The sequence below is a fragment of the Fusarium falciforme genome, chromosome 11 (genome assembly GCF_026873545.1).
Source record: "Fusarium falciforme chromosome 11, complete sequence".
Taxonomy (NCBI): Eukaryota; Fungi; Ascomycota; class Sordariomycetes; order Hypocreales; family Nectriaceae; genus Fusarium; species Fusarium falciforme.
The window spans coordinates 1,612,783-1,637,621 of NC_070554.1; the positions used below are offsets into that span (position 1 = coordinate 1,612,783).

Below are 24,839 nucleotides of genomic sequence, written 5' to 3' on the forward strand. Positions count from 1 at the left end.
TCAGGAGGAGGATGCTGGATGACTTCACATTTCTTGCTCTAGGGGAGACTTCCCATTACAACGACTGTACTGTCAGACTGGGAAGAAACACTGGGGGCTTAGCAAGAACAATCCTTTTGATAGTCGCACGTCGGTAACCAGGTGAAAACAAGGCATATGCCAAAGCAACACTCTTTTATACTTAGTTACTTTAACATATACTATTGTATGCCCATTACAGAAGCACTTTTCCAAAAGAACAGGTTCGCCGCCCATTAGAGACTGAGGGTGAATAAAATCATAGCATCAGCTACTACATCACTCTCTCTTTCTGGTCCGCTCAGACTGGGCTTGTCCATGATCAGTCGCAACATCGCTGGGCAGACGAAGAAGGCGACCGTGGTGGCAGCCAACTTTGTGTCTTGGGCAACAGCCGCGGCCATTGGTACGATCTTTTCCATCCTGTATTAACTTGCATTTTAATGTGTTACACCCTCGCAGGTCCTCCGGTGTGCTTGTCGTACGATGCCCCTCGATACTTCATCGCCTTCTTTACTCATCTCGGATGCTACGCCCTGCCCGTCATTGTCATCATTGTCATCATTGCTCTGCGCTAGCACATAAAGCGCCAGAACGATAAGAAGGACGCCTTGTATGATCGTGACCAAACGCTGGCCCATGCGTTTGACGATCTTACCGACATTGAGAACCCCAACTTTCGATACATCTGCTAAGTCCATGTTAGAAGGAGTCATCTTCTTTGGTTCAGTTTTGCTAGAATTATCATCTGTTGACCATCAAGGTATTCTTAGAGAGAGTACTAGCATCTAGTGTTCCTTAGAATCCTACCATACGTGACTTCTTTCCCCGCGTTGATCCTAATAATATCTCTGAAAGGGGGAGTTCTTCAATCATAAAGGACACAAATTAACGCATTCCGGCATAAGACCCGACTGTAAATTACCATAAACTAGGTAGAGAAGTCCCATCCTATCTTCTAGCAACCTCGCCATCAAGCACTCCCGAGACCGTTGGTGGTGCCCCTGCCGTTGAAGCAGCGACCGGTATGTGACCCTCAGGTGTCTCATTGACGGCCCCAGCTCTACTTTTCTTGCCTCTCTGGTGAGGATGCGGTGCAATTTCCTCCAGAGTCAAATTTTTGAAGCGAGTGAAGAACCTGGCGGGTTTCAACCTCAAACGGCGACGCACTTGATCAGACTTGGAACTATATACAGAGTCTAAATCTGTGTCTGTTTGCATTTCATCGTTGACCTCGGCAGTTGCGGATGGACGGGTGTCTGGTAGAGCCAATCCAGGGGAATGGGCCGCGACACTCCCAGGGGCCTGTACAGAACCTGGTGTTGGCCTAACTCGAGATTCCGTTTATGCCTCCGCGTCTCCCGACTTGGAGACAGCAGGGTATTAAACATCTGGAAGGTACCAAGAGATCAAAGCCGGGACAAGCATCAAAGGCCCAAAAGCCAAAAGACGAATGGCCAAAGCCTTGTGCCCGTCGCCAACGTCCAAGATGATGCTGCGAATGATGATGGCGCCCACCTTGCCCGTGGCCGCAGCGACACAATAAAAGGTCACCCAAATCAGTAGGTAATTACCAATGGTAGTACAACGTAACATGTCCACTACTAATAGCTACCTTAGTCCCCTTTGGGCGCATTCCATGGGCGCCCAAAAAGGACAAGTTCCGGATCTCCTTCCTCAAATCATGCGTGGTAACCATCGTCGACGAAGACGGACACCACATCTACCATATCGACCCCAAGTACCGGTTCTCAGACCTCGACCCATGCCTACGGTTCCAAGAGACCCTCCGAGAACGCCAACACCTCGGGGCTTTCGACTTTGTCACACTCACATACAATGGAGACCTCGTCTCTCGCCGCCAAGTCTTGAGGTTCTGGAAGAGAAAGCAAGGTCATGGAGTACCCGTTATCACCATGACGTTTCTGCAGTCATCTATTGAAGATGGCTGCGAGCACGAAGAATATGATCTTGCCCTGTTCAACTGCGCAGCTTCGCTTTCTTCATCGTCTAGCAGCCCACTCAAGAGACGGCACAAGACGGACATCGTTCAAATACCCCCAACCAAGGTTCATCCGGGCACAGTCATCCAGATCAGATTCGATACCGTGCAGGGTTAGCATCCTCTCAGAGCAACCAGCCAAGCAAACCCACTATTTTTCTCCTGCAGAAGCCCAGGACTTTAAGCTACTCTACGAATCGTCACATAGCCCAGCCCCTCAACTCGATTTCCCTTCCACAGTCAGCTGGCCAAGCTATGAACCTACCCCCTCAGATTCTACCTGGCAGGAGAGCTCGCCACCAAAGCTGGATGACTTCGACATCGGGCCAGGTTGGGAGATACCATAGGATCTAGAATCTTCAAGGTCTCAAGTCTCTACTGTAGTAGAATACGGCGTCACAAGGGAAAGCAAGGAAGATCAAGATCCAAGAGGAGGTGGCTAATGGCAAAAAATGGTCCTTTGCTCTTTGCTATTACTGGTAAGTTTGCAAATATAGTCCCATCTCTCAAGAACGCTTAACTAAAGTGACTAGTATACCATGCTTGAACAACGACTTTCATATAATATAATCCCAAGACACTTGGAGGCGAAACTCAAGCATATTAAGATTGATTTCTGTTTTTAGAGCTGAGCTTCTACCGCTCTAACCTGGGGTGGTGCTGAGCTTGGGCTGTATTTGGACGAGCCTACTTTTGGGATCGCATGTCCCTGCAAGGTCTTAGATAGGGTCGCGAGGATATTAGCATGAAAAACTATTTATTTCAATCCGTCTCTAATATTTTTGTGCAAAACATGGTCGAGTACTGTTCCATGGCCTTCCGCGAGGAGATGTATATAAAAAGTTCACACAGACCTACTTATAACAATAGTCTACCCTCCTGTTATATCATCTACACACAGTTACTACAATCATATAACCACGCATCTACCATAACCGGAAATTTCTCTGAAAATTCAGGGTATCTCCATAGTCATAGAATAGTTGCCTTTCTCAATTCCCCTTCCCACGGCTCAAAGCATCATGTAGACTGATGACTCTGGTACTCTTCGTACGACGCGGTCCATGGCCTCTAGGGCCACATAAGATAGGCCGGCGGCATGGATCTCGGTAGCGGCACGGAGACCACTAAGACCCGCGCCGACGATGACGACTTGAACCTTCTGAGGCTGGGAAACCATTGTTGATGAGTGTTGAGCTGGGTAAGCGTGCGAGCTTTGTGCGTTGTTTATTTCGAGTCCAACAACACTTCGCTCCTCACTTTATACATCTGATACAATTTGACAATCAGCAACTTGAGGCTCTACGTTCTGCAGTGCAAGGGCGCCAGGCATTCCCAAGCGGCGGATCATCCCGCCGAGCCAGTCGGAACACCCCGCGACGCCGTACATGTGGGTCTTCCCCGCGGAGTCCGATGCGGCCGGGATCCACCAAGGCTCCGGGCGGAGCGATAGCCGTCAATCATCGGACCCGTCTTTGGGTGTTAAATGCAAGTAAGCCAGCCACGAGTATTGGCATCAAGTTTGCGAGCAAATTCTTCCATTTAGAACACGAAAGGGAAGAGAATATGAAAGGTTGTGTTGTCTGATCACGGCCCCCGCGGATGCCCGAGATGTCAGCCGTCGGCGTGGGCGTTCTTGTGTTACCCACCCTCCATTGTAATTGGCTGAAGGAAGTGGTCGGGCTTCACAGCCGGCCCAAGGCGGTTCCATGCAGGCCTTGGCGCCCACCATCACCCCTCTCTCGATTCGAGGATAAAGCATATAGATGTCCTAAGTTTCTCCCCTTTGGCATCACAACTACTTCCTCTGCAGTATTATAATGGCTCACTCCAGGCTCCTATGCTTCAAAAGACAGGATAAATGATCATAGCCTCATCTACACACCCTGTCTCAGGACATGGCACAAGCTCATGGGCCAATTCTAAATCCAACATAGGTACTAAAAGATATTGTTATACAGTTAGGACTGGAGCGGACTATTTACTCTCCTACTCACAGGTAACGCCGATGATACCAAAACAACACTCAATATTCCCAAAATACTCCCTACATCGTCCCGGAAGACGGTGGCGGCATCCATCCCATCGGGTCAATCTGCCCAAGATCTTCCTCCAGCAAGCCAAACATGCTTCGACTACCCAGAAACCAATCCTCCATTTGCGTGGTCGGACCACTTCCAATGCCATGTGGCATAAGGACATCGCCTGTGGTGGGGGGCACGGCTTGGGGCATGGACTGGCCATCCATCGGCATGAACCCTAGTTGACTGAGATAGGCATCCAGCTGGTTTCCCATCGGAACGTCGTTCTGGTCGTCACGACGCTGTGACTTGGCCTCCACGTATACCATGGCCACGTCCCTGAAGACCTGGAAGATGCGACACAGCTTCTCCGCTGTCTCTGATGCGTCACGTAGGAGATCCAGTGATGCCACGAACTCTTGAAGCATCCCGAGGTCATCTCCAGAAAGGGTCTCGACGATGTGACAGAACAGGACAAAGAAGGGCGCAAAGGGAGCCAGCATCAGATTTCTAATTATCTGGGTCAGTTCATTGTTCCCGAGCGGCACAACAAATCAAATCTCACCGGTGAACATATATCGACTTCATGTAAGCCCCATACTTTAACAAGGCCACGGTTTCCTTGTGCCTTCTCATTGTTTGGCGTGCAGTTTCTAAACACTCGTTGGAAAATCGGCTAGGGGAGCCGGGAGGGGCTGGAATAGCTCGATAGACAAGTGTCAGCGTTGCGAGAAACTGGACTTCATCACCTTGGACAAAGACTTTAACAAGCTCTGACGAGTTGATCTGCTTCAGGTAGGCAAAGGCCTCCTGTTGGGCCTTCTTCTCCTCTACGACAAGTCTTCTGCACTCAACAGCCAATTCCTCTGCGCGACGACCCAGTTCAGAGGGGTGAACGGTCAGAGCAGCTGGGCTATACCTGTGGGCAGAGTTAGCTGTCGCTCTCCCATCACCAGAGGAGGGAGGCACCTACAGTTGTATGTATATCTGACCCTGCAGAGTAGCCCTCTCCAGCCAAAACTTGAGTGTGGCTGGCTTTTCAAGAAGAGGGAATCCTGAGAAATCGAACTGGCGGGGGATGGTAATGTCGCCATCGTTTATGACGGAAGCGCGGCCCATACGCAGGCTTAGCCCCCGGTCCCAAGAGTACACTTGCCAAAAGAGGATGCCTTTGATTTGCTTTGTTCGAGCTGACTCGGTACTGGCAACATCGGCGCGGTGAAAGCCCCCAGTTTGGCAGAGCTGGGCAGCAATCGAATTAAGATGCCAGGCGACAGAGGGGCGCGTGACGTCGATAGCATATTGGGTCTGGCGGCTGGTTAGTCCACCTATAGATTCCAATGACTGTAAACAAGAGAGGAAAACTAACTCCTAGTAATAGAGCCTGGACGTTCTCGATCCTGGAGGATAGAAACATGGGTAGGTTGGCTAGGTAGGTCTCCAGATTGGCTCGGGCCATCTTGGCGTACGCCTCATACTTGTCTCGCTTTTCGACATCGTCAGATAGACAGCACTCCTCCATGAACAGGTCATACAGGCCTGCGTTGACGATAGCAAATATAGCCTGAGGAAAGTCCTCCGTGGGGAAGTATATCATCCGGCACAGGCTGGAAAAGTCCTCAATGCCGACGAGAGTCATCCCGAATGCGAAGAAGCTGGCTGTTCCGCCTGTATTTATGTAAATCGCTGTTCTGTCACTTCAGGAATGCCTTTGGAGGTTGCCTACTATTAAGTGTTTTGAGCAGTGGAACCACGGCTTCTATCGGCGGCATGGGTAACTTGCATAACCCACCCGGAGGGAGAGGTAGTTGTCGCGGGAACCTAGGTCCATTGTTGGTGGAACGGCTCCCCTGGAGCTGTACGAGTTGGCGTAGATTGGTAACTGCTGCATCTACGTTGGGGTGGGCGTCGTGGAGAGATGTGCGGTGTACGGCGTGGGCGAGGAACTCGCTTGCAATCGCGGTTTGGGAGATGAGACCGGAGTCGCCACCGTCAGCTGTCTCCTCATCGCCCGAGTCAAAGTCTCCCATTGAGGTGACAGTGCCGCTGTCCGGTACGTCCGGGGAGGGAACATAAAGTTGCTGCCGTGCCGGCTCACCCGGGCCAAGATCTCTGGCGACGAGAGTCTTGAGTAGTTGCTCGATGTTGGCGAGTCGGGACTCGAGCTGATCAATCTTTCGCTCGCTGTGGTGGTCAACACGGCTATGCCACCTCGTTGACTTGAGGCAGTCGTGAGTAGGCGAGAACGTACTACTGAGATGAGATGAGAACACGTTGACGTGCCTCCTTTGGCCGTTGACCAATGCCCGTTGATGTACAAGCTCGGTTTGCTACGCGACAGTTGGAGCAAGGCCAGTCTTTGTCGCATCGGACCTACATAGCCGAAGATGAGAAGTGCGGTTAGCCATGCGCCGTGTTGGTCGACATCACGTAGATATCCAATCTCAGCCTCACCTTGCGCATACGGCACTGGTCGCACTATCCGAGCCAAGTTAGCCACATCCTGCTCCGCGTCCCCGACGGTAGATACGCACAGCTCTTTTGTTGGGGTCTTCAGGGCCCCCGGGTGCTGAGCCCCCGGGCATGCCCGCGCCCACATTCTGGGGGCTGCTCTGCATCTGTATACAATCCAAGCGACGGTTAGGTAACGCAATTGATGAAATGGACTGAGCAAGTCTGTCTGTCGTGGATCGATGGTGCGCCTGGTTCTGGAGCGCGGCATTTACCCAAGTGGAGACCACGGTAGAGTGATGCAAGCTAACGCAAATCGGACAACATCTGCCGAATCGCCAGTGGAATTCGGATTAACAGGAGGGGAAGGTATGTCTCAAGATGAGGTTGGAAGCGTCTTTATCAATGAATCTCTCTAATTGAATCATTTGCCGATTCGTGTCCTTTAAGCACGTCTTACGGAGTGCCGGACTTGTTATCTTTCGCCTCCCCGTGTTCACGTGATCTGACCGCGTATCCCATGCTTGATGTGGATTGATTTCGCGGCTCCTATTCGCTGAGCCGCAAATTAACGCTGTGGAAGGTTTAGCTGCCAAGAGATGACTGAGCAAACGGGTAAAACATGAAAAGGCCGGTCCCTCCATATAAAGTATGTGTGAGGGCTGGCCTTTTTTTTTTTTTCCGCCCACGCAAGTCCAGTACCCATACTGACAGGGGACCCTTGGAGGAAGAGTTTGGAAGTCTTCGTCCAGGGGTCCCCGATTTGATCACCACACAAGGCGGTCTCTGACGCCCGTCTACGGCTGAATCTTGGATCCTGAGTAGTTGTTGGTTTTGGCAGCCACTTTCGGTGCGGTGCTAGAAAGATGGAATTCTACCTTCGCACCCACACTATTAACTAGCAACATGCCAGTATCTAGGGAAATAATTACAATAGCATCAGTCAAGTCGTAACATTAGTCATTGCGAAGCACGACTAGAGGTTGAAGACTAGTAGAACAATATCCCCAGTCTACTAATTTCTCAATCATCAAAACGGGGGCAATGGCTGCCGAGTGACATTTACCTTCTTGGAGGGAACAAAAAAACTATTAGAAACCTTTCGGCCCTCCTTAGCATAACCTATCTCCACAACACTACTCCGGTCATGTTGAAACATGTGGGTTTAGGGTAAGCTCCATTCGAGCTCCGTTCCGAGCCATCAGCGACAATGTCAATGTCTCTTTCCAAGACACTATTCGAGTATATCAGAGACAGACTTCAAATCGCGGGAACGTATTTCTATTTCTAGAACTTGGGACCTGCTCCTCCAAATCGAGATATCACCAAATGCTCGACCAAGACTATTAAGCTGCGGCCAAGCTGTGAAAAGCAAGGGCCTTCTATTTCATAAACACACTTAATACCCAATTCTCACTCTTCAGGCGGCCTCATCATTGATGTCTTTACATGAAAATGCTAGTACCTCCCATTCAAGACCGCAGCCCTTTCTCGATATATGCCCCCAGAGGCTCGATTACGAAAGATTAAGACCCTTCAACGGCACAACGCTGCAACATAGCCAAGAATGTCAAAAATTGCCCCGACAACTGTAGCAATGGTCTGGATAGCCGCCATGATAAAGGCAACCCACAAAAGACCAGTGTACTCTCCGTTATGTGGCGCCTCGAGCATGTTTACTGGACTGGGCGGCGGTTCAAAACTTTCTGTAAGTTCTGTCAATGCTTGCTGGCTAAGGCTAAGTGATTGTGATATACCGTTGTAGAGTTGTTGGGTTCAGTAGTGAAAAAGGAGTTGTTGTTGGGAGGTGTGAACTTGACATGAGGATAAATCGATGGACGAAAGGAAGAATTTAAATTTCGATCAAGTGAAGCTACCATGTTCTTGGAACACGTGGTTTAACGTCTGAGTCCAGCATGGAGTTTCCTACGTGCTGGGCGCAACGGATTTGCGACAAGCTTTCATTGGTTCCTCCCTCTGCTTTGAGTGCTGGGCCAATGGGAGTTTTACGCAACTCTTCCTCAACCGGAGTTCCTTGCCTGATATCGCAGCGTCTCGGCGTAGAGTCTCGCCGTCGCCGTCTGGGATCTTAGCCATGTCTCATAGCGCCCCTGTATGTGGCTGAAACCCGGGCTGCATAGGCACTGGTCGAGACTTGACCGCACTTTCAGCCAAGACAACTCGGTCAGGATTCGGGTCCTGCTGACAAAAAAAGAAAAGAAAAATCCTTTTTGCCTGACTGTTGGGTTTGATCTGGAACCATTACTTGCGTAGCAACATGATTGGCCCCTGCCTGGTTGACCATTTGGGCACCATGCAGAAGTTCAGGTGCTTGACCAGGGTCTTGCACGAATCGTTTCTCGCCGCATCCGACTGCACAGAGACGTGCGGAGCGGCTGTCGCCCCATGATTTCGGCCATGGATGCGGAGGGAACTCATTCGTCAAAGTAGTTGCGGCTCAGAATCAGGGGAGCGAAATGCGGCCCTGTGCTCGTTATTTATAGGTGGGGACCTGGCCAGGACCGTTATCTCGCCATTCTTCACAAACGCCCATTCCCTCATTCATCACGCTCGCGATGACTCCTCAACGATCCCAAATCTTCCGTCAAATAGCCTCAAAACCACTCACTAAATTATCTCGATATGAGCGACTGAACCGGCCACCCCGTAAGATCGCCAAGGAGAAATGCGACAACTGCCGTAAAAGCAAATCAAAGGTTTGCCTTTCCCAGACGCTGAGAAATATGTGCTCATCAGGCATATTTGACAGTGTGTGCCGCAAGAGCAAGGGTGTCTTAGATGCTCCCGGAAAGGCTTGCATTGCCCAGGTCTGACAAAGGCAAAGCGTGTCAAGCCCCAATCCCCGGCCTCGGCTGAACCATCACTGTCTTCGACTGCTGCGGCCCCCGCTGTCGCTAGAACGCCTCTCGAAGCTCCAGTTTGTGTGCTGAGCGACCTGCCGATTTTGGAAACAACGCTCAATATGCAAAGGCATACGGAGATTGCTGAATGGGTCGAGGGTACCACCCCAGCTTTCTTTGCTGCACGATCTGATGCCATGGATGAACTTCAAGGTCTTGAGGTTGGGTTGAACTACCTGGATCGGCATAACAGAATATGTAAGACATCTAAAAATATATTGAACTACCTTTTGATGCAAGAAGCAGGATGCTAAGTCATAGCTTAGATGAGGAAAGTACTGACAGTGTCGAGGAAGCTGTCGGCGCTGATGAACACATATGGCCTCCGATGACCTTTGATCGGGCCTCAAATGATCTTGAGAGCGACTCATTTGACGAACTGCCAGAGACAACGCCCATTTTCATCACCTATCTGAGGTCTTTAATACCAACTGGGACAGGCCGTACGGAGTGTGCATCTTGCTCCTGGCAATTCGACAGCGACCTCGGTCTTGATTACATCAGGAGCCACTTCAGAGACTGCTATTTGAAGGGCCTTGACATGGCTGAAGAAAACGTGGTGGAAATTGAGCCGCAAGAAATTACCGACAAATGGCGAAGTTGCTGTTCAGATGATCAAGCAGACTGCGAGCGACTACAGGTTTACATGCCGAGCATTGATGGCTTCGTGGACCAGCTGAGGACTCTTTGCAATGGCCGACTGGTCTGCATCGACCCAAAGTGTAAGGCTGCTCAACCTTTTGATGCCGCCGTGGATAACCTTCGCGTCCACTATCAAGTCTATCATGATGGCCGTTTTTTGCCACACGAAGACACTGGAGACTTATTGGATGTTACAAGTCACCTTGCCTTACAGGCATGGAAGATCGAACGACTCTTCGCCAAAGCCCAAGCTCTCAGTGACAAATGGGTTTCAATGGACAATAAAGCCAGGGATATGGCGAAAGAACGCTGCAGGTGGTCTCTGGAACGCGAGTGCTCAGCCTACGGCCGATTTCAAGAGATGCAACAGTTCGGGGTTCTCAAGGATCTGAATAAAGTGTTCCGGTCACGCTATCGACAATTCCACCGACTTGTATCAAAGTCATCTTCGACGGACCTGGCCTTATTCACCAACGGGCTGAGAGAGAAGTATCCGAAACACAAAGATTTGCGCCGGCTGGGAACGCGCATATTCAAGCGGGTCTTGCAGGGAAGTTCTCCGACTACCTTACTGGAGGTATTCGCCTTCATCAGCTTATCCCAAGCTATGGCTACTGTTATGAAACGTCGGGGCATACAAGTCGACTTGAGTCCCGGAACAATCGACTACCATGCCTGGAGGGCCTGTATCGAGGATGAGGCAGACCAACGCCTTTATGACCAAATTCTCATTGCATGGTTTCATCCTCGCTGGCGAGAAGAACTTCATTGTATGTCCTCCTTTTAACCTTCGGTGAGAAACCACTGCGCATGAACTGAAAATTCTCCTAGCCGGTGGGACCAACCAAACCCCTTTCTCGGTACAAGAAGCGATGGAGAGGCTTGTTCTTCAGGTGATGCAGGCAAAGCAAACCAATGGGGCCTTCAGGTTTTCGGCATTCCTAAGGCTCGACTCCTCCCTTAAAAAACAAGCACATCAAGAGTCGACTTGCACATTGCGGGATGACGACCACGAGCCCCCCGGTTCTCCAGCCGACACCCACACGGGCAAAGAAGCGAAGGATGATCCAGGAGGAAGCGGTACTGGGGCGTTGATAAATACCATCATATTCATCGGAGTATGGCTGTTCATGATATGTAAGTTGCTGGCATCCCCAGCTACGATACGTGTGCTAACTCACCACAAGACATCTCCGCACTTGGGGTGGCTTTGCTATACTTGGGCAATCCGGAACACTGCCACTTGATCACTAGGGACGGTGAAGAACACGTGGCGTCTGCCCGCAATGTTGTGTTGGCAGTCGAGAAGATGAAGGACAGGATCATTGACCGTCTTCGCCGACATCCGAGCATCACAGTCCTGGACGGCATTGTAAAGGGCGTAGACGAGGTGTTGGACGGGGGTTATGTCTGGTCTGTGTCAGATCTCCACATTTGCTTGGAACAAGCGGTGCAGGTAAGGCCAAATACTCTTTCTATTGTGATGTTGATAGGATGAAGCCGCTGACGGAGTTTTGATCCTGTAGAACCACGTTGAGGAACCTGGCCTACGCTCGCTGCTGTACACTGAGATAAGACGCTGGTGTAAAGAAGCTCTGAACTGGGTTGAGCCAATCTGTGAGAGGCATCGTGGTGGATGTATGTTTGTACCAGTTGCACTTTGATGAATGGCATAATCCCACTACTATGGAGGCCAAAATCTTTTTACGAGCCTGATCCACTTGTTTTGATGGTTATCGTACCCAGCGCTAAAAAGTAATCACTGGGAACTATAGTAATAGTTCATACTCATACTCTCAGCGCAGTAGAATACTAAGAATTTTCTTCAAGTTTCTAAGTTTGACTGTGAAAGGCATAAGTAGCTTAGAGAACCCCTGAGATACCTCCGCATTGTTGTCAAGTGGGAAACGAGAGTGAAGCTAAGCAAACCTGGCCAGTAGCACCCACAAGGTCTCTTCCCCACTTTCCGTTTGTGCGGCCTTTTCCATACCATCCAAGTGCTCGCCAAGCTCCAACTCGACAATATCATCTTCTTCATCCTCCTCGTCAGAGCCATCGCCCTCTCCAGCCAGCTGGGCTCCCTTGGTGAAGAGTTTGGACTGCAGGGGGCCTTCGTCACGGCGCTGGAGTGAAAGCCATCGCCGTTTGAAGACAAGCTTCTCAACCCTGATTCCGTAGATGAAGTCGTCGGATGTTGTCCAACCCTCGGAGGATTGGCCTTGGCTTTGGAAGTCAACACGAGGACCGATGCTCACTGGAAGCCCAATCACTTCTGAGACCCCTGCATCCCCAAGAGCGGCAAAACTTTTCGAAGTGCTCATCTGGACAGATGGCTGGACGGCAACCTTGAGCCCCGTCACAAGATAGACCGGTGCCCAGCCCGTAGCCTCAACGTACTCTGCCACATCAAGTTCTTTCATGGTGGCACGACGGTAGGTTGGTGAGGGGGAGAAGTAAAGAGTGTCAAGGCGGCGGAAGTTGTACTTGCACTCTCTGCTTGTCTCTCGTGACCCGCCCAACTCGCCACCAAGACCCTCGAAGCCGACTGCTTTGGCCCATATGCCCAACTCTCCTCTCCTCATATGGGACGCCGTTGCCTGAAACCCCTGTTGAGCGTGAGAGAAGATCTTTGCTTCATCAATAGGCACGCGGCAGTCTGAGTTGAGGACCTCTACATCTTGGAGGTTGGTGAGGATGCTGCCGAGCTGGATGGGGCCGTTTGGCGCAGGCCTGATGGAGAAATTGGGCGGAAGATGATACGTCTGAATAAGACTCCGACAGAGGGTAGAAGGCATGGCTGTGAGTGGTTGTTCAAGAACTTAAGATGGCACCTGGAGTTTCAATCTAGAGAAAGATGTGGTTGCGAGCGTAGGTAAACTTTCGTGGTGATGCAAGGTGAAACGCGAGGTAAAAAGAGTAGCAACAATGTTGGGAAGCTAATCGAAAGCCCAGCTGGGATGCCACGTTGATTGGCGTGAAATGACAAATACGTAGTTATTTTCAACCCAATGCCTAGGTTGATAGCCAAACCTTGCACATTGCGCCCCGCCGCCTTGGCGATGCGCTGATAACCGTTTTGCCCTTTACACATTAAGCCACTTTGCGACTCTACTATTCCTACTGTTGATTAGAGGTTCTATTACAATGCCTATGATCAACCTTTGTATCGCCGAGATTATACCAGGACAGGTGTGTGGCAGCTCTAAAAACAAGACGCGGTCACAGGCTCAAATGCAGGTTTTTGATGGCGGCAAGGAGCATTTGAGGAACACGCTACCTACCCATCGTCACAAGATTCAATAGTGTCATTAGGCTAGACGGAACCTCATGTTCAATTTAATGTGCCGCAATTATAGAAATGGGATTATCACCCGCTAACAATAGCTGTCTGCCACTCAAACGTGTGCAATGACTCCTCGGTGGAACGGGGGTTCTCGGGGTCCAGAAAGACAGCGCAGAGAAATCCGTTTGGGACATCCTGGGCGGTAGCCGGATCTACACAGCGTCAGTTAGCTCACCACGTTGAATGATATTACACATCGGACGAAATGAAGTCACTTACGCCCCTCGGGTTGATGGTTCGTCCGCCACCCATAGCGGCGCCAGCATCGTTTCTGTAAGAAAATATCAGTCGCCTCATTTTCCGTGGGACCCTTGGGGCGCTCAGTGAGTGCCATGAGACCTAGGATTATGGCCAACTCGCCTCCCAGACCACGAGAGTGCGGCGCATCCGAATAGGGGTTACAGTATGAGCTAGGGATCAGTGCCGGCATCCAGCTGGGAGACTTTCCAGCTACGTAGCGCAACGGACCCCCTGCATCCGTTTCCACGGGGCTGTCAGATGTCGTAATCTGAGACAGACCAACTTGTACTTCTCGTGGATGGTGGACACTCAGGAGTTCCCAATTGCTAGGATACAGCAACGGGTCCTGATTGCTAGTCAAGATAGGCAACGAAGGGTTGCAGGCAAAAACTGCACGTCTCTCGTACTCAGTGGCAACCCAACTGTAGCTTGATGAGGTGTCCATCACCCAGTTCATTTCTCCGTCGTAGCGGAGCAGGTATCCTGTAGGAGCGGCAGGGTCTCGATACCATTGGTATCCGACAGCCTCGGACACTTCACCATCGTAGTAGCGCATAACTGTGCTCGGAATCTCCCCTAAGTATTTTTCGGGCGAGCGGGGTGGGATGAGGCTCCCGTAAGAATCCTCTTCAGGCTCAGATATGAGCAGTTTGTTGACAACGAAAAGGAAGCTGAGACCATCTTGGCCTCCTCGGGACCGACTGGAGGCCCCTCGACCGCGAAACTTGAAGTTATAGAATTAGCAAAGAAAATAAGGCATAGAGCCCAGGGCTATGATTACTGCGCTTACTGAGGATCTGGCCCTATGACTAGCCCATGATCTTCGGGGCGTGAAGCTATCACTTGGCGACGATCTTTCCGGCGCAGGACCCAGGGAGCCATAATTGTCTTGAGGAAACATGCTAGGAGGACCAGATTCGCCAGGCGACAAGGTGATATTACGCGAGACAATTAGACGCCGAATTGCATCATGACTGTAGATATCTGTCAGATCAAGAAGCGAATTTCCTTGGTCGTTGCAAAGATTCAGATCAGTCCGAGGATCCATCCACCAATCCAAAAGTAGGCGTTGCAGTCCAAAGGTCGCCATGCAAAACAGAGGGGAAGAGACTGGTTTGAGGTAGTTTCCATCCTCCAAGGCTGTTTCGCCCCATGTTTTGGCCCAAGTCTGGTACGCAAGGCTGCTAGACTGTGGTGAACCTAGGAAGCGCTTCTCAAGGACCGTCAACCTCGCATCGTGACAGGTAGGGTTATTCTCAATCTTTTGCACATATCCGAGTGTGTAGGCTCTGATGAAGTTGCAAAGCGGCTGTTTTGTGTCCGGTTGGAAGCTTGGTGCCCCATTCCCACCGCACTCGCACCTCGTCTTGCCCGCCGCACAGGGGTCCGTAGTGAGAAACTTCAGGCAAGCCATGGCGACAAAAGTAAAGGCTTCGCCAATATCGCAGCCTTTTGTCTTGAGGTATTCTGCCGCAGAAGGGTGCTTGAAATGCCAGATGTCACGTTGGACGTCGTAGTTGAGGAGGCTGCCCCCTATTCGGAGTAGTCTCTCATCTTCCCCTACAAGCTCGTCGACTTCATCTGAGTGGGGGTCAATCAGCATTGCCATCGACAGTTCCTGGGTATTCATGGGCTCATATGAGCATAAAGTCCACTGAAAGGCCCTCATAGCGAGGCGCTGCTTGTGTTCGGGGAGCCTCTCAAAAGCCTTCTACGCGATGTGACATGCTTCTTCGTCATCTAATGGACTCTCTTTAGGCTGTGGCAGGGCCTGCTTGGGCTGCGTCTCAATCTGCCTTGGGGGTTGAAACAGACTTCGGAATGGCTTCCACAGATTCGCTGCTGTGTTGGCCGAGAACCATCCCAAGGTCTGCTCGGCCCTTTGTGAAGTCAACTCGGGCTGCTCCTCTGGCTTTTTCTCCACGTTGATGTTAGTATGGAGAGTGTCTGTAACTGTGTTTTGGCTCCAGCGGGACTGGAACGCGCCATGCTCCACGGCCTGATGTAGGAAGCTATCAATCGTGTCATCTTCCCCGCCGCGGATATGATCCCAGGTGATAACCTCATCGTGATCTGGAACCACGTCTTGAGGGTCTTGCAGGTCACGGGCTTCACCGAATTCTTCTCCATCATGTGAAGACGCCGCAGAGACGTTAGTTCTCTCACACAGGTCCCGTTGGCTGGAGGCGATGCGAGACAACTGATCGTCGGTCTCTCCTGAAATGCTATCCCCATCTAAGGAAAGCTCCACAGGCCCATCAATTGATATGATTCTTAGCGTAAGAAGCATGACTGTCCGGAGATGTCCAGCAATGTGCCGAGCAATCACTTCAGGAGGGAGGCTTGCTGTCGAAGAGGAACCTTCAGGGTCGCTTCCGCGAATGGGTAAAGCTGACGTCTGATTGCCTGCCTGGGTTTTCAATCTTTTTTTATCGCTTTCCAAACCGATAACATCATCTGAGGCATTTCTCTTATTCTTGTCGTTGTCGTTTCTCGTATTCTGGAGAGAATCCTCCTGGTCCTGAATCGATAAACCACAAATGGGGCACTCGTTCCGCGGCCGCAGGTATGACGCCTGACTCTGTCGCACAATGCGCCATTTCTGTGGATCTGTAAACGCCGCCTTGTCATGATCGTTGTCAAGATGTTTCTTGAGATCATCCGGGCTGGGATACTTGATAGTGGTGTCGTGGCACAGAGGGCAGATCCATTGCGAGGGCGCATGCACCACGCGATGCCACTCTGAGCCATGGGTCTCCAACATGTGCTGGAGCCACTTTCTCGGCGTGGCAAATCTAGGTAATGAAGACGCCTTCATGCACTTCTCTGATATGCAGACGAACGGCCTGTGGTCTTCATTGACGTGCTGCCTTTGACATGTTAATCAGTGCCGCTGTATGTAAGGCGTTGGGAGGGTTACTCACTGCCACTTGTATCCATGGAAGGCATCTTTCGGGAGAGGACTGAAACACCAGTCGCAAGTGTTGTTGCTGTTGGCTGGTTTGGGATAGTCGACATGACTGACCAAGATAGACGCTGTGCTGCGCTTTGCGGAGGGTCCGTGAAGTCTACCCAATCTAGATGATGCTTCTCTGCTATCTATCGTGGTAGGCCTGGACTGTGGCGTAATAGGTCGATGTTGAGGAACCTTGGGCGCTGGAGTCGGCCTTGCTACCATAATAAATCTGCTCGAGCCCGTGTTACGCACAGCCTTCCCCGGCGTCTCTTCATCAGCTGAATCTTCCGGGATTGTAGATAACGGGGGGGTTCTGTGTTTTTGCTTCTTGTCTTGAGGTTCCACCTTTGCCCGTCGATAGAGAAACAACCTGTATGTATCAGTCATGGAGACAGTCAGCTGCTCGCGAAGTTCCGCGCTTGCTGTACTGAAGAGTGATATGAGAGACAACGATGCTAGTTGGGTGAAGGAGCTAATATCTAAGCCCTCCGTGTGTTCCCGAGCTCGTCTAGCGTGGCTCATTGTCGATGACTGTCGTATAATCATCCCGATTTCATGGAGTCGTTTCAAAGCTTCAGAAACAACCTCAAAATTTTCAATGCTGAGGCGAGGAGACTCATCCGAACTTGAACCTCCAGAGCCTTCTCTTTCGGGCGAAACATCTCGCATATGAACTATCGATGCTGTGAGAATATGCAAACAGCAGCTCAAGGTTCCAAGTGCTCACCATAGGCCAAGTTCGCCTGCATCAAGTCCAGCCCTCGCAAGACCTGATCTTGAATTTCGGCATGGCACTGGAGCTTGTGATCAAGGCTCAAGTCGCCATCGGCAAACACTCTCATCGAGGTTGCCCAGGTAGAAAACTGATGGCTGACCTCTGCAATCAGAGCTGCTCCATTTCCATCCTTGGCACGGCTGAATCGCGCAATTTGCACCTCAAAAAGTCTCTCACACTCGATGGCAACATCATAAATCGGATGGTTCATCCCAATCATGTTCGCAGCCATATCGCCGACACGTCGGGGAGAGAACTGACGCAGGCTGGTAGGATGGCTTCGTTACCCGGTCGAAAATCAGGGAAGCGCCCAACGGCTGCCCAGCAACAACAACACGTTTCAGGCACGACCGGAATGCGAGTTCAGCCGAAAGTGCGAATCGGAGAAGAACATTTTCCGATGAGGCCTGAGAGGCTACAGGTACGTGCGAAAGAACCAAGGCGAGAAATGTCGGTGGCTAAGCGCCAGCCTGATTTGTATTCTCAAATTTCCCCCTCTCTGGCAAAACTACCAACAAAATCCCCTTGGGTGCGTACAACATGACCATGTCTGAGCCCTCCGATGACGGCCAATTGGTCTCCATCACCAAATCACCAGGATGGAATTGCCTGCTAACACTCGGCGCCTGTGTGTCGGGAAGACTTGGGCGATTCTCACGACTCGGGAAGCCTCATGACAGACCAAAGAAGCGCGGAAACGATGCCGCCTTGATCGAGATGGACCTGGATCCTATTCTCAGAACAACCCCTCGTGTGGTCGATGTGACAAAAGAGGCTTTCGACGAGATGGATCGCACAGCACTGAATCTCCTTCGCTCGCTAAACACCATGGCCAACCTACATCTCATCACGGGCGAGAGTGAGACTGCTTCGACCAACCCGAATGGGGAGCCAGAAACGCTCAGTAGCGAGGAAAACCAGTTGGTGGTACTGAGAGCCAGTGTGGACAAAGTTGTCACGTTGGGTGTTGACTTTGAACGGCTCCATAAGCTGATGAGCTTTCTCGTCTCACTATCCACCTTCAACGACCAACGGCAGTTTAGCATCGCAACTGGGCCACATCCTCTATTCGTCCTGCCCCCAGGAGATACTGGAGACTTGGCCATAGGCCGTTTGAGGAGATGGAATGAAATCTTGAAAACGCTGTCCGGCAGGGCTCAGTCACGGGAGGATTGCTCGTTTGTTTCACCAGAGCCAACGACAGAGCAGCTGGGATGTGGGCTATTGAATGAGCGCTGGGGAGAGCGCGTGACCGGTGTTGTCGAGCCTATCCTCAAAGAGTTTCGACAACTGAGCTGTGTCAAGGACACAACACATGAGATCCGATTACACATATCAGAGGACCTGTACACTGGTCGCCCAGGCTGTCAGCATAACCTGGACATGTTCATGTCCTGCTGTCCTGGAGGCAACCTCATATGGCAAAAAGCTCAATGCGGCGATTTTCCGTGAGTGGTATCTTTGTGTTTTGTTGGTGACTGTTGACTGAATATTCAAACCAGCGTCCGCGGTGTGGCCAAGGAGTGCATCTGTGACAGCATCAGCCGAGCAATGCGCGGCAGGAGGATGCTCTATATTCTGGTTGACTGCGAAGGGCTGTTTGACGTGACTGAAAGCCTGCCCGCCGTCCATCTACCCTGTGATAGCTTCGATGGGGCATCGCTCAGCGAGCTGCTCAGGCAAGATGTTTTCAAACCGATCGATGTCCAGGCATACCTTGACAAGACAGCAGAATCAAAGTTCGATTCGGCAACAAAAGCCCAGGTGGCCCTTGGGCTTTCGCGATGCCTCATGGACTTCTTTGACAAGGGACTTGAGCTGGCCTCCCACAGCTGGATCGCTGATAACGTCCACTTTCGGGAGTTGTCTGCTAATACCAAGGGCGGGAAGCGACGTCTCCTGTATGTTTCGCTTCGGCCAAGCCTTGACCTTGATGTCGCGTCGGATATGGCCAAGATGTTCAACAGCGGAAACCCAGTGGTGCTTTCATTTGCAAAGCTCCTTTTGGAAGTTCTAGACGGCAAAGCCATAAACATCTCGATAAAGCCACACGACGACGACAATATCTTGAGCTGGTCTGAGCTGGGGGATGTCGTTGAGAGGATGCTTCGCGACCGGGGTGGGGACCCATTTGCCTCCCAGTATTTAGAGGTTGTGGAAGGCTGCCTGGGTCTCTGGGCAACTTTACGAAGCTTTGACAACCGTACAGATCTTTCAGCCACTAGTCGGTTCGTTAGGAAGGTGATATACGAAAGGGTGGTTCACAAACTCCAGCTAATTGCCAATTTTGAGCAAACAAAGCGAAACGGATCAAGTCTCAATGCGAGCCACGAGCGACGAAAACGGAAGACCAAGGATCCTATGTTTGACCAGTCGCCTGCCAAGAAACTGTCATTTGTCCCCCAGAATCCAGCTGGGCCAACACCCCTGAGTTTGGTTAACGGTCATAAGCTAGGTGTATCACCTGATGAAGCGGTCGCGGCGACTGAGGAGGAGCAGTTCACAGACCCCGCGGAAGATGACTCAGGTGGATATGGTCGTTCATCTCTTTACGATGATCAAGGAGAAACAAGTCAGTCGGATCGAATAGCAGCAAAAGGCTACTTGAGCGACCTTGCCGAGAGCACCAAGAGGTATATCAAACCTCTTACTCAGGACACGCCCAGCGAGAGACCGATCAAGCTGGCCATCATCGACAGTGGGATTGACCTAGATAATCCTCGGATCCGTGCCCGAAAACACCAGATCGGAGACACAAGGAACTGGACAACCGATCAACCTAATGAGTGTGATGATGGCTGTGGCCACGGAACCCATGTTACCCGACTGATATTAGAAGTTGCACCAGCTGTCGAGGTTTACGTTGCCAAAGTGTCACAGAGAAAGAAGTTTGACTCGAAGGTCTCTGGTCAGATTGCACAGGTATGAGTACCGTGGCTATAAGACTAGTAGGCATACTAACGGTAGATCAATTGCCAAGGCTATCGAGTGGGCAACTAGCGTATGGAAGGTCGACATCATCTCGTTATCGATCGGAATGGACGGCGAGGATGACACAATCAAAAAGGCCCTTGACAAAGTACTGGACCCACCGCGCGATAGTCCAAAGAAGGTGGTAGTGATGGCGGCAGCATCCAACTGGGGCGGTAATCGGCATATTGCATTCCCAGCCTGTTATGAAGACATTATTTGCGTCCATTCAACCGATGGCTTTGGAAACCCGAGCAAAACAAACCCAACGCCACAAAGGGCAAAGACTTTGCCGTGCTCGGAATGTCAATCAAGTCTAGCTCCAAGGGAAAAGATAAGAAGAGGATGGAAGAGTATATCTCAGGGACTTCATACGCTACGGCTATCGGTTCAGGGATCGCGGCCAACGTTCTCGACTTTGCGAGGCGAGATCCGAAGCTGTGGGATGACGAGAAGGGGTGGTTATATGCGTCTTGGGGAATGTCGCGCGTGTTTAGGAGGATGAGCGAGGAGAGACGAGGTTACCGGTATGTGACCCCCTGGAGGTTGTTTGATGGGCGACCAGAGGAAGAGGTCTGGCGAGATATACGGGGTGCTCTTAAGGCGTCGATATGAAGCTGGGTGGTGGCTCTGAGCCTAGGGTAGATCTACTCAAGTACTTTTTCTCATAGGAGTGCCGAAAGCATCATTATCTACGTATCTGACTAACTTAAGGGCGCTGTGAGATGAAGGGAAAGGGAAGTTCTGCTCCTCGTGAGTGGTGTCGTGCATGTTTAGGATCATGAGCGAGGATGGGGCCAGTTACCAAAATGTGATGCCCTCGATACTTTCAACGGAAGGACTGAAGATGATCTATATCGTAATATTAGGAGTGCACTGGAGACGAATGTATGATCAGGGGTCTCTGCCTCCTTGTGTAGGTAGGCATCGAATCCGTACGAACCCAACAGGCGTGTTTGGAGTCGAGCTGAGCGTGGATGAGTCGCGGAGCTGGCATGAACCCGGCAGCGCCTGAAAGTGTAGAATGGCAAGGAATGGAAGTTGTTGGCATTAATGGTATATCCAAGAGTAGGCATCTGGCATATTATAAAAAGTAATAATAATAGTTAACACAGAGCAGCACTGAAACTCAATGCCGCTGGACAATGTAAAAGTTTATCAGGTTCATCAACGGCGTATACTTTCAACCACTTTGCTATATCATTTGCTAATCTAGCTACTTTGGACCCAACTAACAACTAACAGTCAGCAGCCGAGGATAGACTGCCCCTCCTCTCCCTCATTCACATCTCGCTCCATTATCTACATCAGATGCCAGAGACGCTGACGATGGTGGGTCTTTCCGAGTCGTACTCAACCCAGTGGGTGCCACTGGTCAGCCACACATTGAGGTCGTAATAGTCGGGCTCTTCGTCAAAGAATCGATAGTTGTATGTGTCCTCACAGGCAATAGTGAGCCTCCACTGCTTGGGAGAGTACCATGGCGCCTTCTCGAGCTTGTACCAAGTGATAGCCGTACGGTCTCGGGTCTCATCGTCTGTGTTGCCGGAAGTGCCAACCTCCCAGTGCACCTTGACGGCGGGGAACTTGGGTCCGCTGGCGGCGACGATGTTGTTCTCGTCTTCGGGCTTGTTTCCGATGTCGTAATCGGCGGCCTTGACACGGTAGGTCTGGCCAGTGCTGGACTTGAGCTCCTGCCAGCCGATGTTGGCATCGGCGGGGGCTTGGCCTTGCTCCTGAGGTGGCTGCTGAGACATGACTGTGTAGGAGTGCGAAAGTTTCAAGGAAGTATATTTGAAAAAGCTTAGAGCAGATGAAGGGATGGCTTGATGATGGAACTTGTTGGGATGATGAGAGAATGGCAACAATGTCGGGAACATGCCCTATTTATGTTCAATAGGAGCGTCTGTCTCTAAAAGCTGCTGCAGGCCACGGAAGCTGTTGAGCCCTCCTTTCTGCCTTGTGTATGAGATCACTCATCGCAGATACTCAGACATAGAGAGCTCCTCAACAATCACACCATATCTTGGCGTTGTCGCAATCAACGGCTGAAGAACATGGGTTCAGCTCACGCTGTTTCGGTCATGAGCAGGCATGTCGGGCGTAGCGCGAGTGACATCACAGAAGCCTCTCTATCTTCGTCAAGTTAAGGTTGCATTTGTTCGATAGTGTCGCTCTAGAACCATCAATAGTCGCGGAAAGGCGTCGTTTTCTCCACAAATGCGGCTGAGTCGACGAACGATCCAGTCACCCACTGGTGGCGAGCTGAAGGCGGGGTTGGCACACGGGAGTGGCCAAGGCCATGTTCCCATGGCACCCGTTACTCAATCCAGTAACTCCGACATGCCTCCAGCCAGCCACTAGGCTATTCTTGAAACAATATTGCTATCAATTAGGCCCTACAAGTTGATATCACACATGCACGTGTTTCAAGATACCTACTCGTATGCTCGGTCTGGAACACACAATGTTTATCCGCCTAGGCGCTTAAAAGCAATAGTATTATGCGTGTTTCACTCGAAAGGCTCATGGACAAGTAAAATGGTCAATCGCTATGTGACGAGATTGCAAATGGCGAGCTGAGCGTTGGCAATGATTCATGGGATGATAGTTGGGGCGCCGAGGCTGGCTGAATGATAACAAAAGAGACATTAAGATACCGAGACCTTCTCCGGGCAGTAGTCGTTCTCTATTTTCATGCTATATTTAAGACAGTACAGTAACTAAACCAACAAGTCCTCGTCCACACATCCCTCCACATATCTTGTCTCTTCTTTTGCATTCCATCACAATGGCTCTCAGCGACAACAACGGCGTCATTCCATCCTCTACCGATGGTGATGCCACAGAGGAAGTCATGATTACCCCGATGATGGCGGTCAGGGGCGGACCAGGGGGGTTCTTTTTTCAGCCCATTCATGAAAGCCTGACCTTGGCTGCCCTGATCAACGGCAATTTTGGCGTGGCCTCAGGCACCACTTTGGACAATGCCAGCAACCATGACTGGGAATACATTCGTGGTGCTATCTGGAACGATGACCCTGGCTGCCTTCTCTTCGATGATAAGCGCGAGAACAACCATAAGTATTCAACCGGAATCCAATGGGGCCTTGCTTACAAAGAAGGAGCAAAACAGTGGGCTGGCCCCCCTAACCCGGTCAGGTTGAAGAACCCAACTGGTCGCTCACACTATGGCGACCTCCAGTTCCTGCACTGCATGGCCTCCAAGGCAGGGGAGCCCGCTGAGGAGACGAAGCGAAAGATCATGATCTGGCTTGAAGTCATGTACAAGCTGGCCAACGGAGAAGATAGAATCACTCCACAGACGAAGCCTCGAGACACAAAGCTCAAAGAATTTTGTCCCGCAGGCTCGCTTCCAATGAGTTGGGATTCGTTGGCCTCCTATCTTTCGGGCAACTCCGGGTTCGTCGGGCTAGATGTTGGACGTCGAGCATTGGGTAGCATGTTTCACATTATCCAGGACTCATACGCCATCGGTCACACAAAGCGCAAGCCTTTGAATGAAGGCGAGAGAATCTCAAACAGTAAGTAGCCACTCAAAACTCTACGTAGCTATCGATGGGAGCCTTGTCTGACACACTTCAGATCCGATCACATATAAACCTGGAGTGATAGACCTCTGGGGCCCCATCGAGAACTTCCACACCTACGGAGGCCAGGATGAGGGCTCGCATTCACACTATGACCATGGAAAAGAGTCGCTTCGAAATCCTGACAACTTGAGTGATCTATCTCAGTTTAATGGCCTTGTTGGGTGCCGTATGGCCATTGAGAAGTGCCAGGGGCTTTTGAGGCTGAAGCAGGCTGGGACAAAGTGGAGTGATGGAGTAGAGGCGTATCTTTCTGGGCATGTCTTTGAATTATCTCGGGAAGCTACTGGGGCAAACAACGAAGTGTAGGTGTAGTCGCCAAGTTCTTGTTTCTGCCGGATTGTGATATGACAGATCGAAGCATATTGTACAGAAGTTGAATCTTGTCTGCTTGCCTCTCCTACATTCTTTGCTCGATCGTGAATCTCGTCTGTTTGGCCTCTATCGGTGATATGTGAAGGAGCTTGCTCACAGCATATCAGCGAGACGAACCGTCGCCGAGATGTGATCTCGTGTGGCTACGATGTGATGCGGCGCCCTCTGTGTCCACAAGTCAACAAGCCAACAGCTGGTCAGTTTAAGCATAAACACGCACGTGAATACGCCATTTCTAATGAGGGGAACTTAGCGGAGGCAGCGAGCCGTGCAGCCTGAGCAAGATATGAGCATGTCTCACTCATCGTGCACTATTGGAAATGTCTCACATTCGCCGGCTCGTGACCCTATGGCGGCATGGATTCACATCGGCTCCAGCCAGCCAGCCACGAACATCAAGTGCAGGCTCTGGGCCTGTCTATTGCACTTTGCCAAGGTGACAATCCAGGCGGGCAGCACATCACATCCTATGGTAGGTACGCCACCCCAATAGCCTATTAATGTGATGGCGCCT

The 24,839-nt window shown here is 51.0% G+C and overlaps 7 protein-coding genes across 7 annotated transcripts; 3 read left to right on the forward strand and 4 right to left on the reverse strand.

Moving 5' to 3' along the window:
* Window positions 1-4,067: 4,067 nt before the first annotated feature.
* Window positions 4,068-6,640, reverse strand: NCS54_01345400 (Fungal-trans domain-containing protein; the record flags this gene model as incomplete). The annotated part of the gene is made up of 6 exons (XM_053158645.1): window positions 4,068-4,551; window positions 4,607-4,960; window positions 5,015-5,349; window positions 5,411-5,709; window positions 5,834-6,371; window positions 6,419-6,640. The coding sequence occupies 6 exons, from the start codon at window positions 6,638-6,640 to the stop codon at window positions 4,068-4,070; spliced, it is 2,232 nt and encodes a 743-aa protein (XP_053014620.1).
* A 2,835-nt stretch (window positions 6,641-9,475) lies between these two features.
* Window positions 9,476-11,719, forward strand: NCS54_01345500 (Hypothetical protein; the record flags this gene model as incomplete). Its single annotated transcript, XM_053158646.1, has 5 exons — window positions 9,476-9,611; window positions 9,680-10,825; window positions 10,887-11,192; window positions 11,243-11,511; window positions 11,582-11,719. The coding sequence occupies 5 exons, from the start codon at window positions 9,476-9,478 to the stop codon at window positions 11,717-11,719; spliced, it is 1,995 nt and encodes a 664-aa protein (XP_053014621.1).
* A 255-nt stretch (window positions 11,720-11,974) lies between these two features.
* On the reverse strand, window positions 11,975-12,850 carry NCS54_01345600 (Hypothetical protein; the record flags this gene model as incomplete). The annotated part of the gene is made up of 1 exon (XM_053158647.1): window positions 11,975-12,850. The coding sequence occupies one exon, from the start codon at window positions 12,848-12,850 to the stop codon at window positions 11,975-11,977; it is 876 nt and encodes a 291-aa protein (XP_053014622.1).
* A 572-nt stretch (window positions 12,851-13,422) lies between these two features.
* NCS54_01345700 (Hypothetical protein) lies at window positions 13,423-16,456 on the reverse strand (the record flags this gene model as incomplete). Its single annotated transcript, XM_053158648.1, has 5 exons — window positions 13,423-13,550; window positions 13,618-14,362; window positions 14,429-15,219; window positions 15,454-15,855; window positions 16,084-16,456. 5 exons carry the CDS (start codon window positions 16,454-16,456, stop codon window positions 13,423-13,425), a joined length of 2,439 nt encoding a protein of 812 aa, XP_053014623.1.
* Window positions 16,457-17,909: 1,453 nt separating this feature from the next.
* NCS54_01345800 (Peptidase-S8 domain-containing protein) lies at window positions 17,910-20,954 on the forward strand (the record flags this gene model as incomplete). Its single annotated transcript, XM_053158649.1, has 4 exons — window positions 17,910-18,817; window positions 18,872-20,291; window positions 20,350-20,515; window positions 20,626-20,954. 4 exons carry the CDS (start codon window positions 17,910-17,912, stop codon window positions 20,952-20,954), a joined length of 2,823 nt encoding a protein of 940 aa, XP_053014624.1.
* A 692-nt stretch (window positions 20,955-21,646) lies between these two features.
* NCS54_01345900 (Hypothetical protein) lies at window positions 21,647-22,096 on the reverse strand (the record flags this gene model as incomplete). The annotated part of the gene is made up of 1 exon (XM_053158650.1): window positions 21,647-22,096. One exon carries the CDS (start codon window positions 22,094-22,096, stop codon window positions 21,647-21,649), a length of 450 nt encoding a protein of 149 aa, XP_053014625.1.
* Window positions 22,097-23,130: 1,034 nt separating this feature from the next.
* NCS54_01346000 (Hypothetical protein) lies at window positions 23,131-24,259 on the forward strand (the record flags this gene model as incomplete). Its single annotated transcript, XM_053158651.1, has 2 exons — window positions 23,131-23,884; window positions 23,946-24,259. The coding sequence occupies 2 exons, from the start codon at window positions 23,131-23,133 to the stop codon at window positions 24,257-24,259; spliced, it is 1,068 nt and encodes a 355-aa protein (XP_053014626.1).
* Window positions 24,260-24,839: the final 580 nt, after the last annotated feature.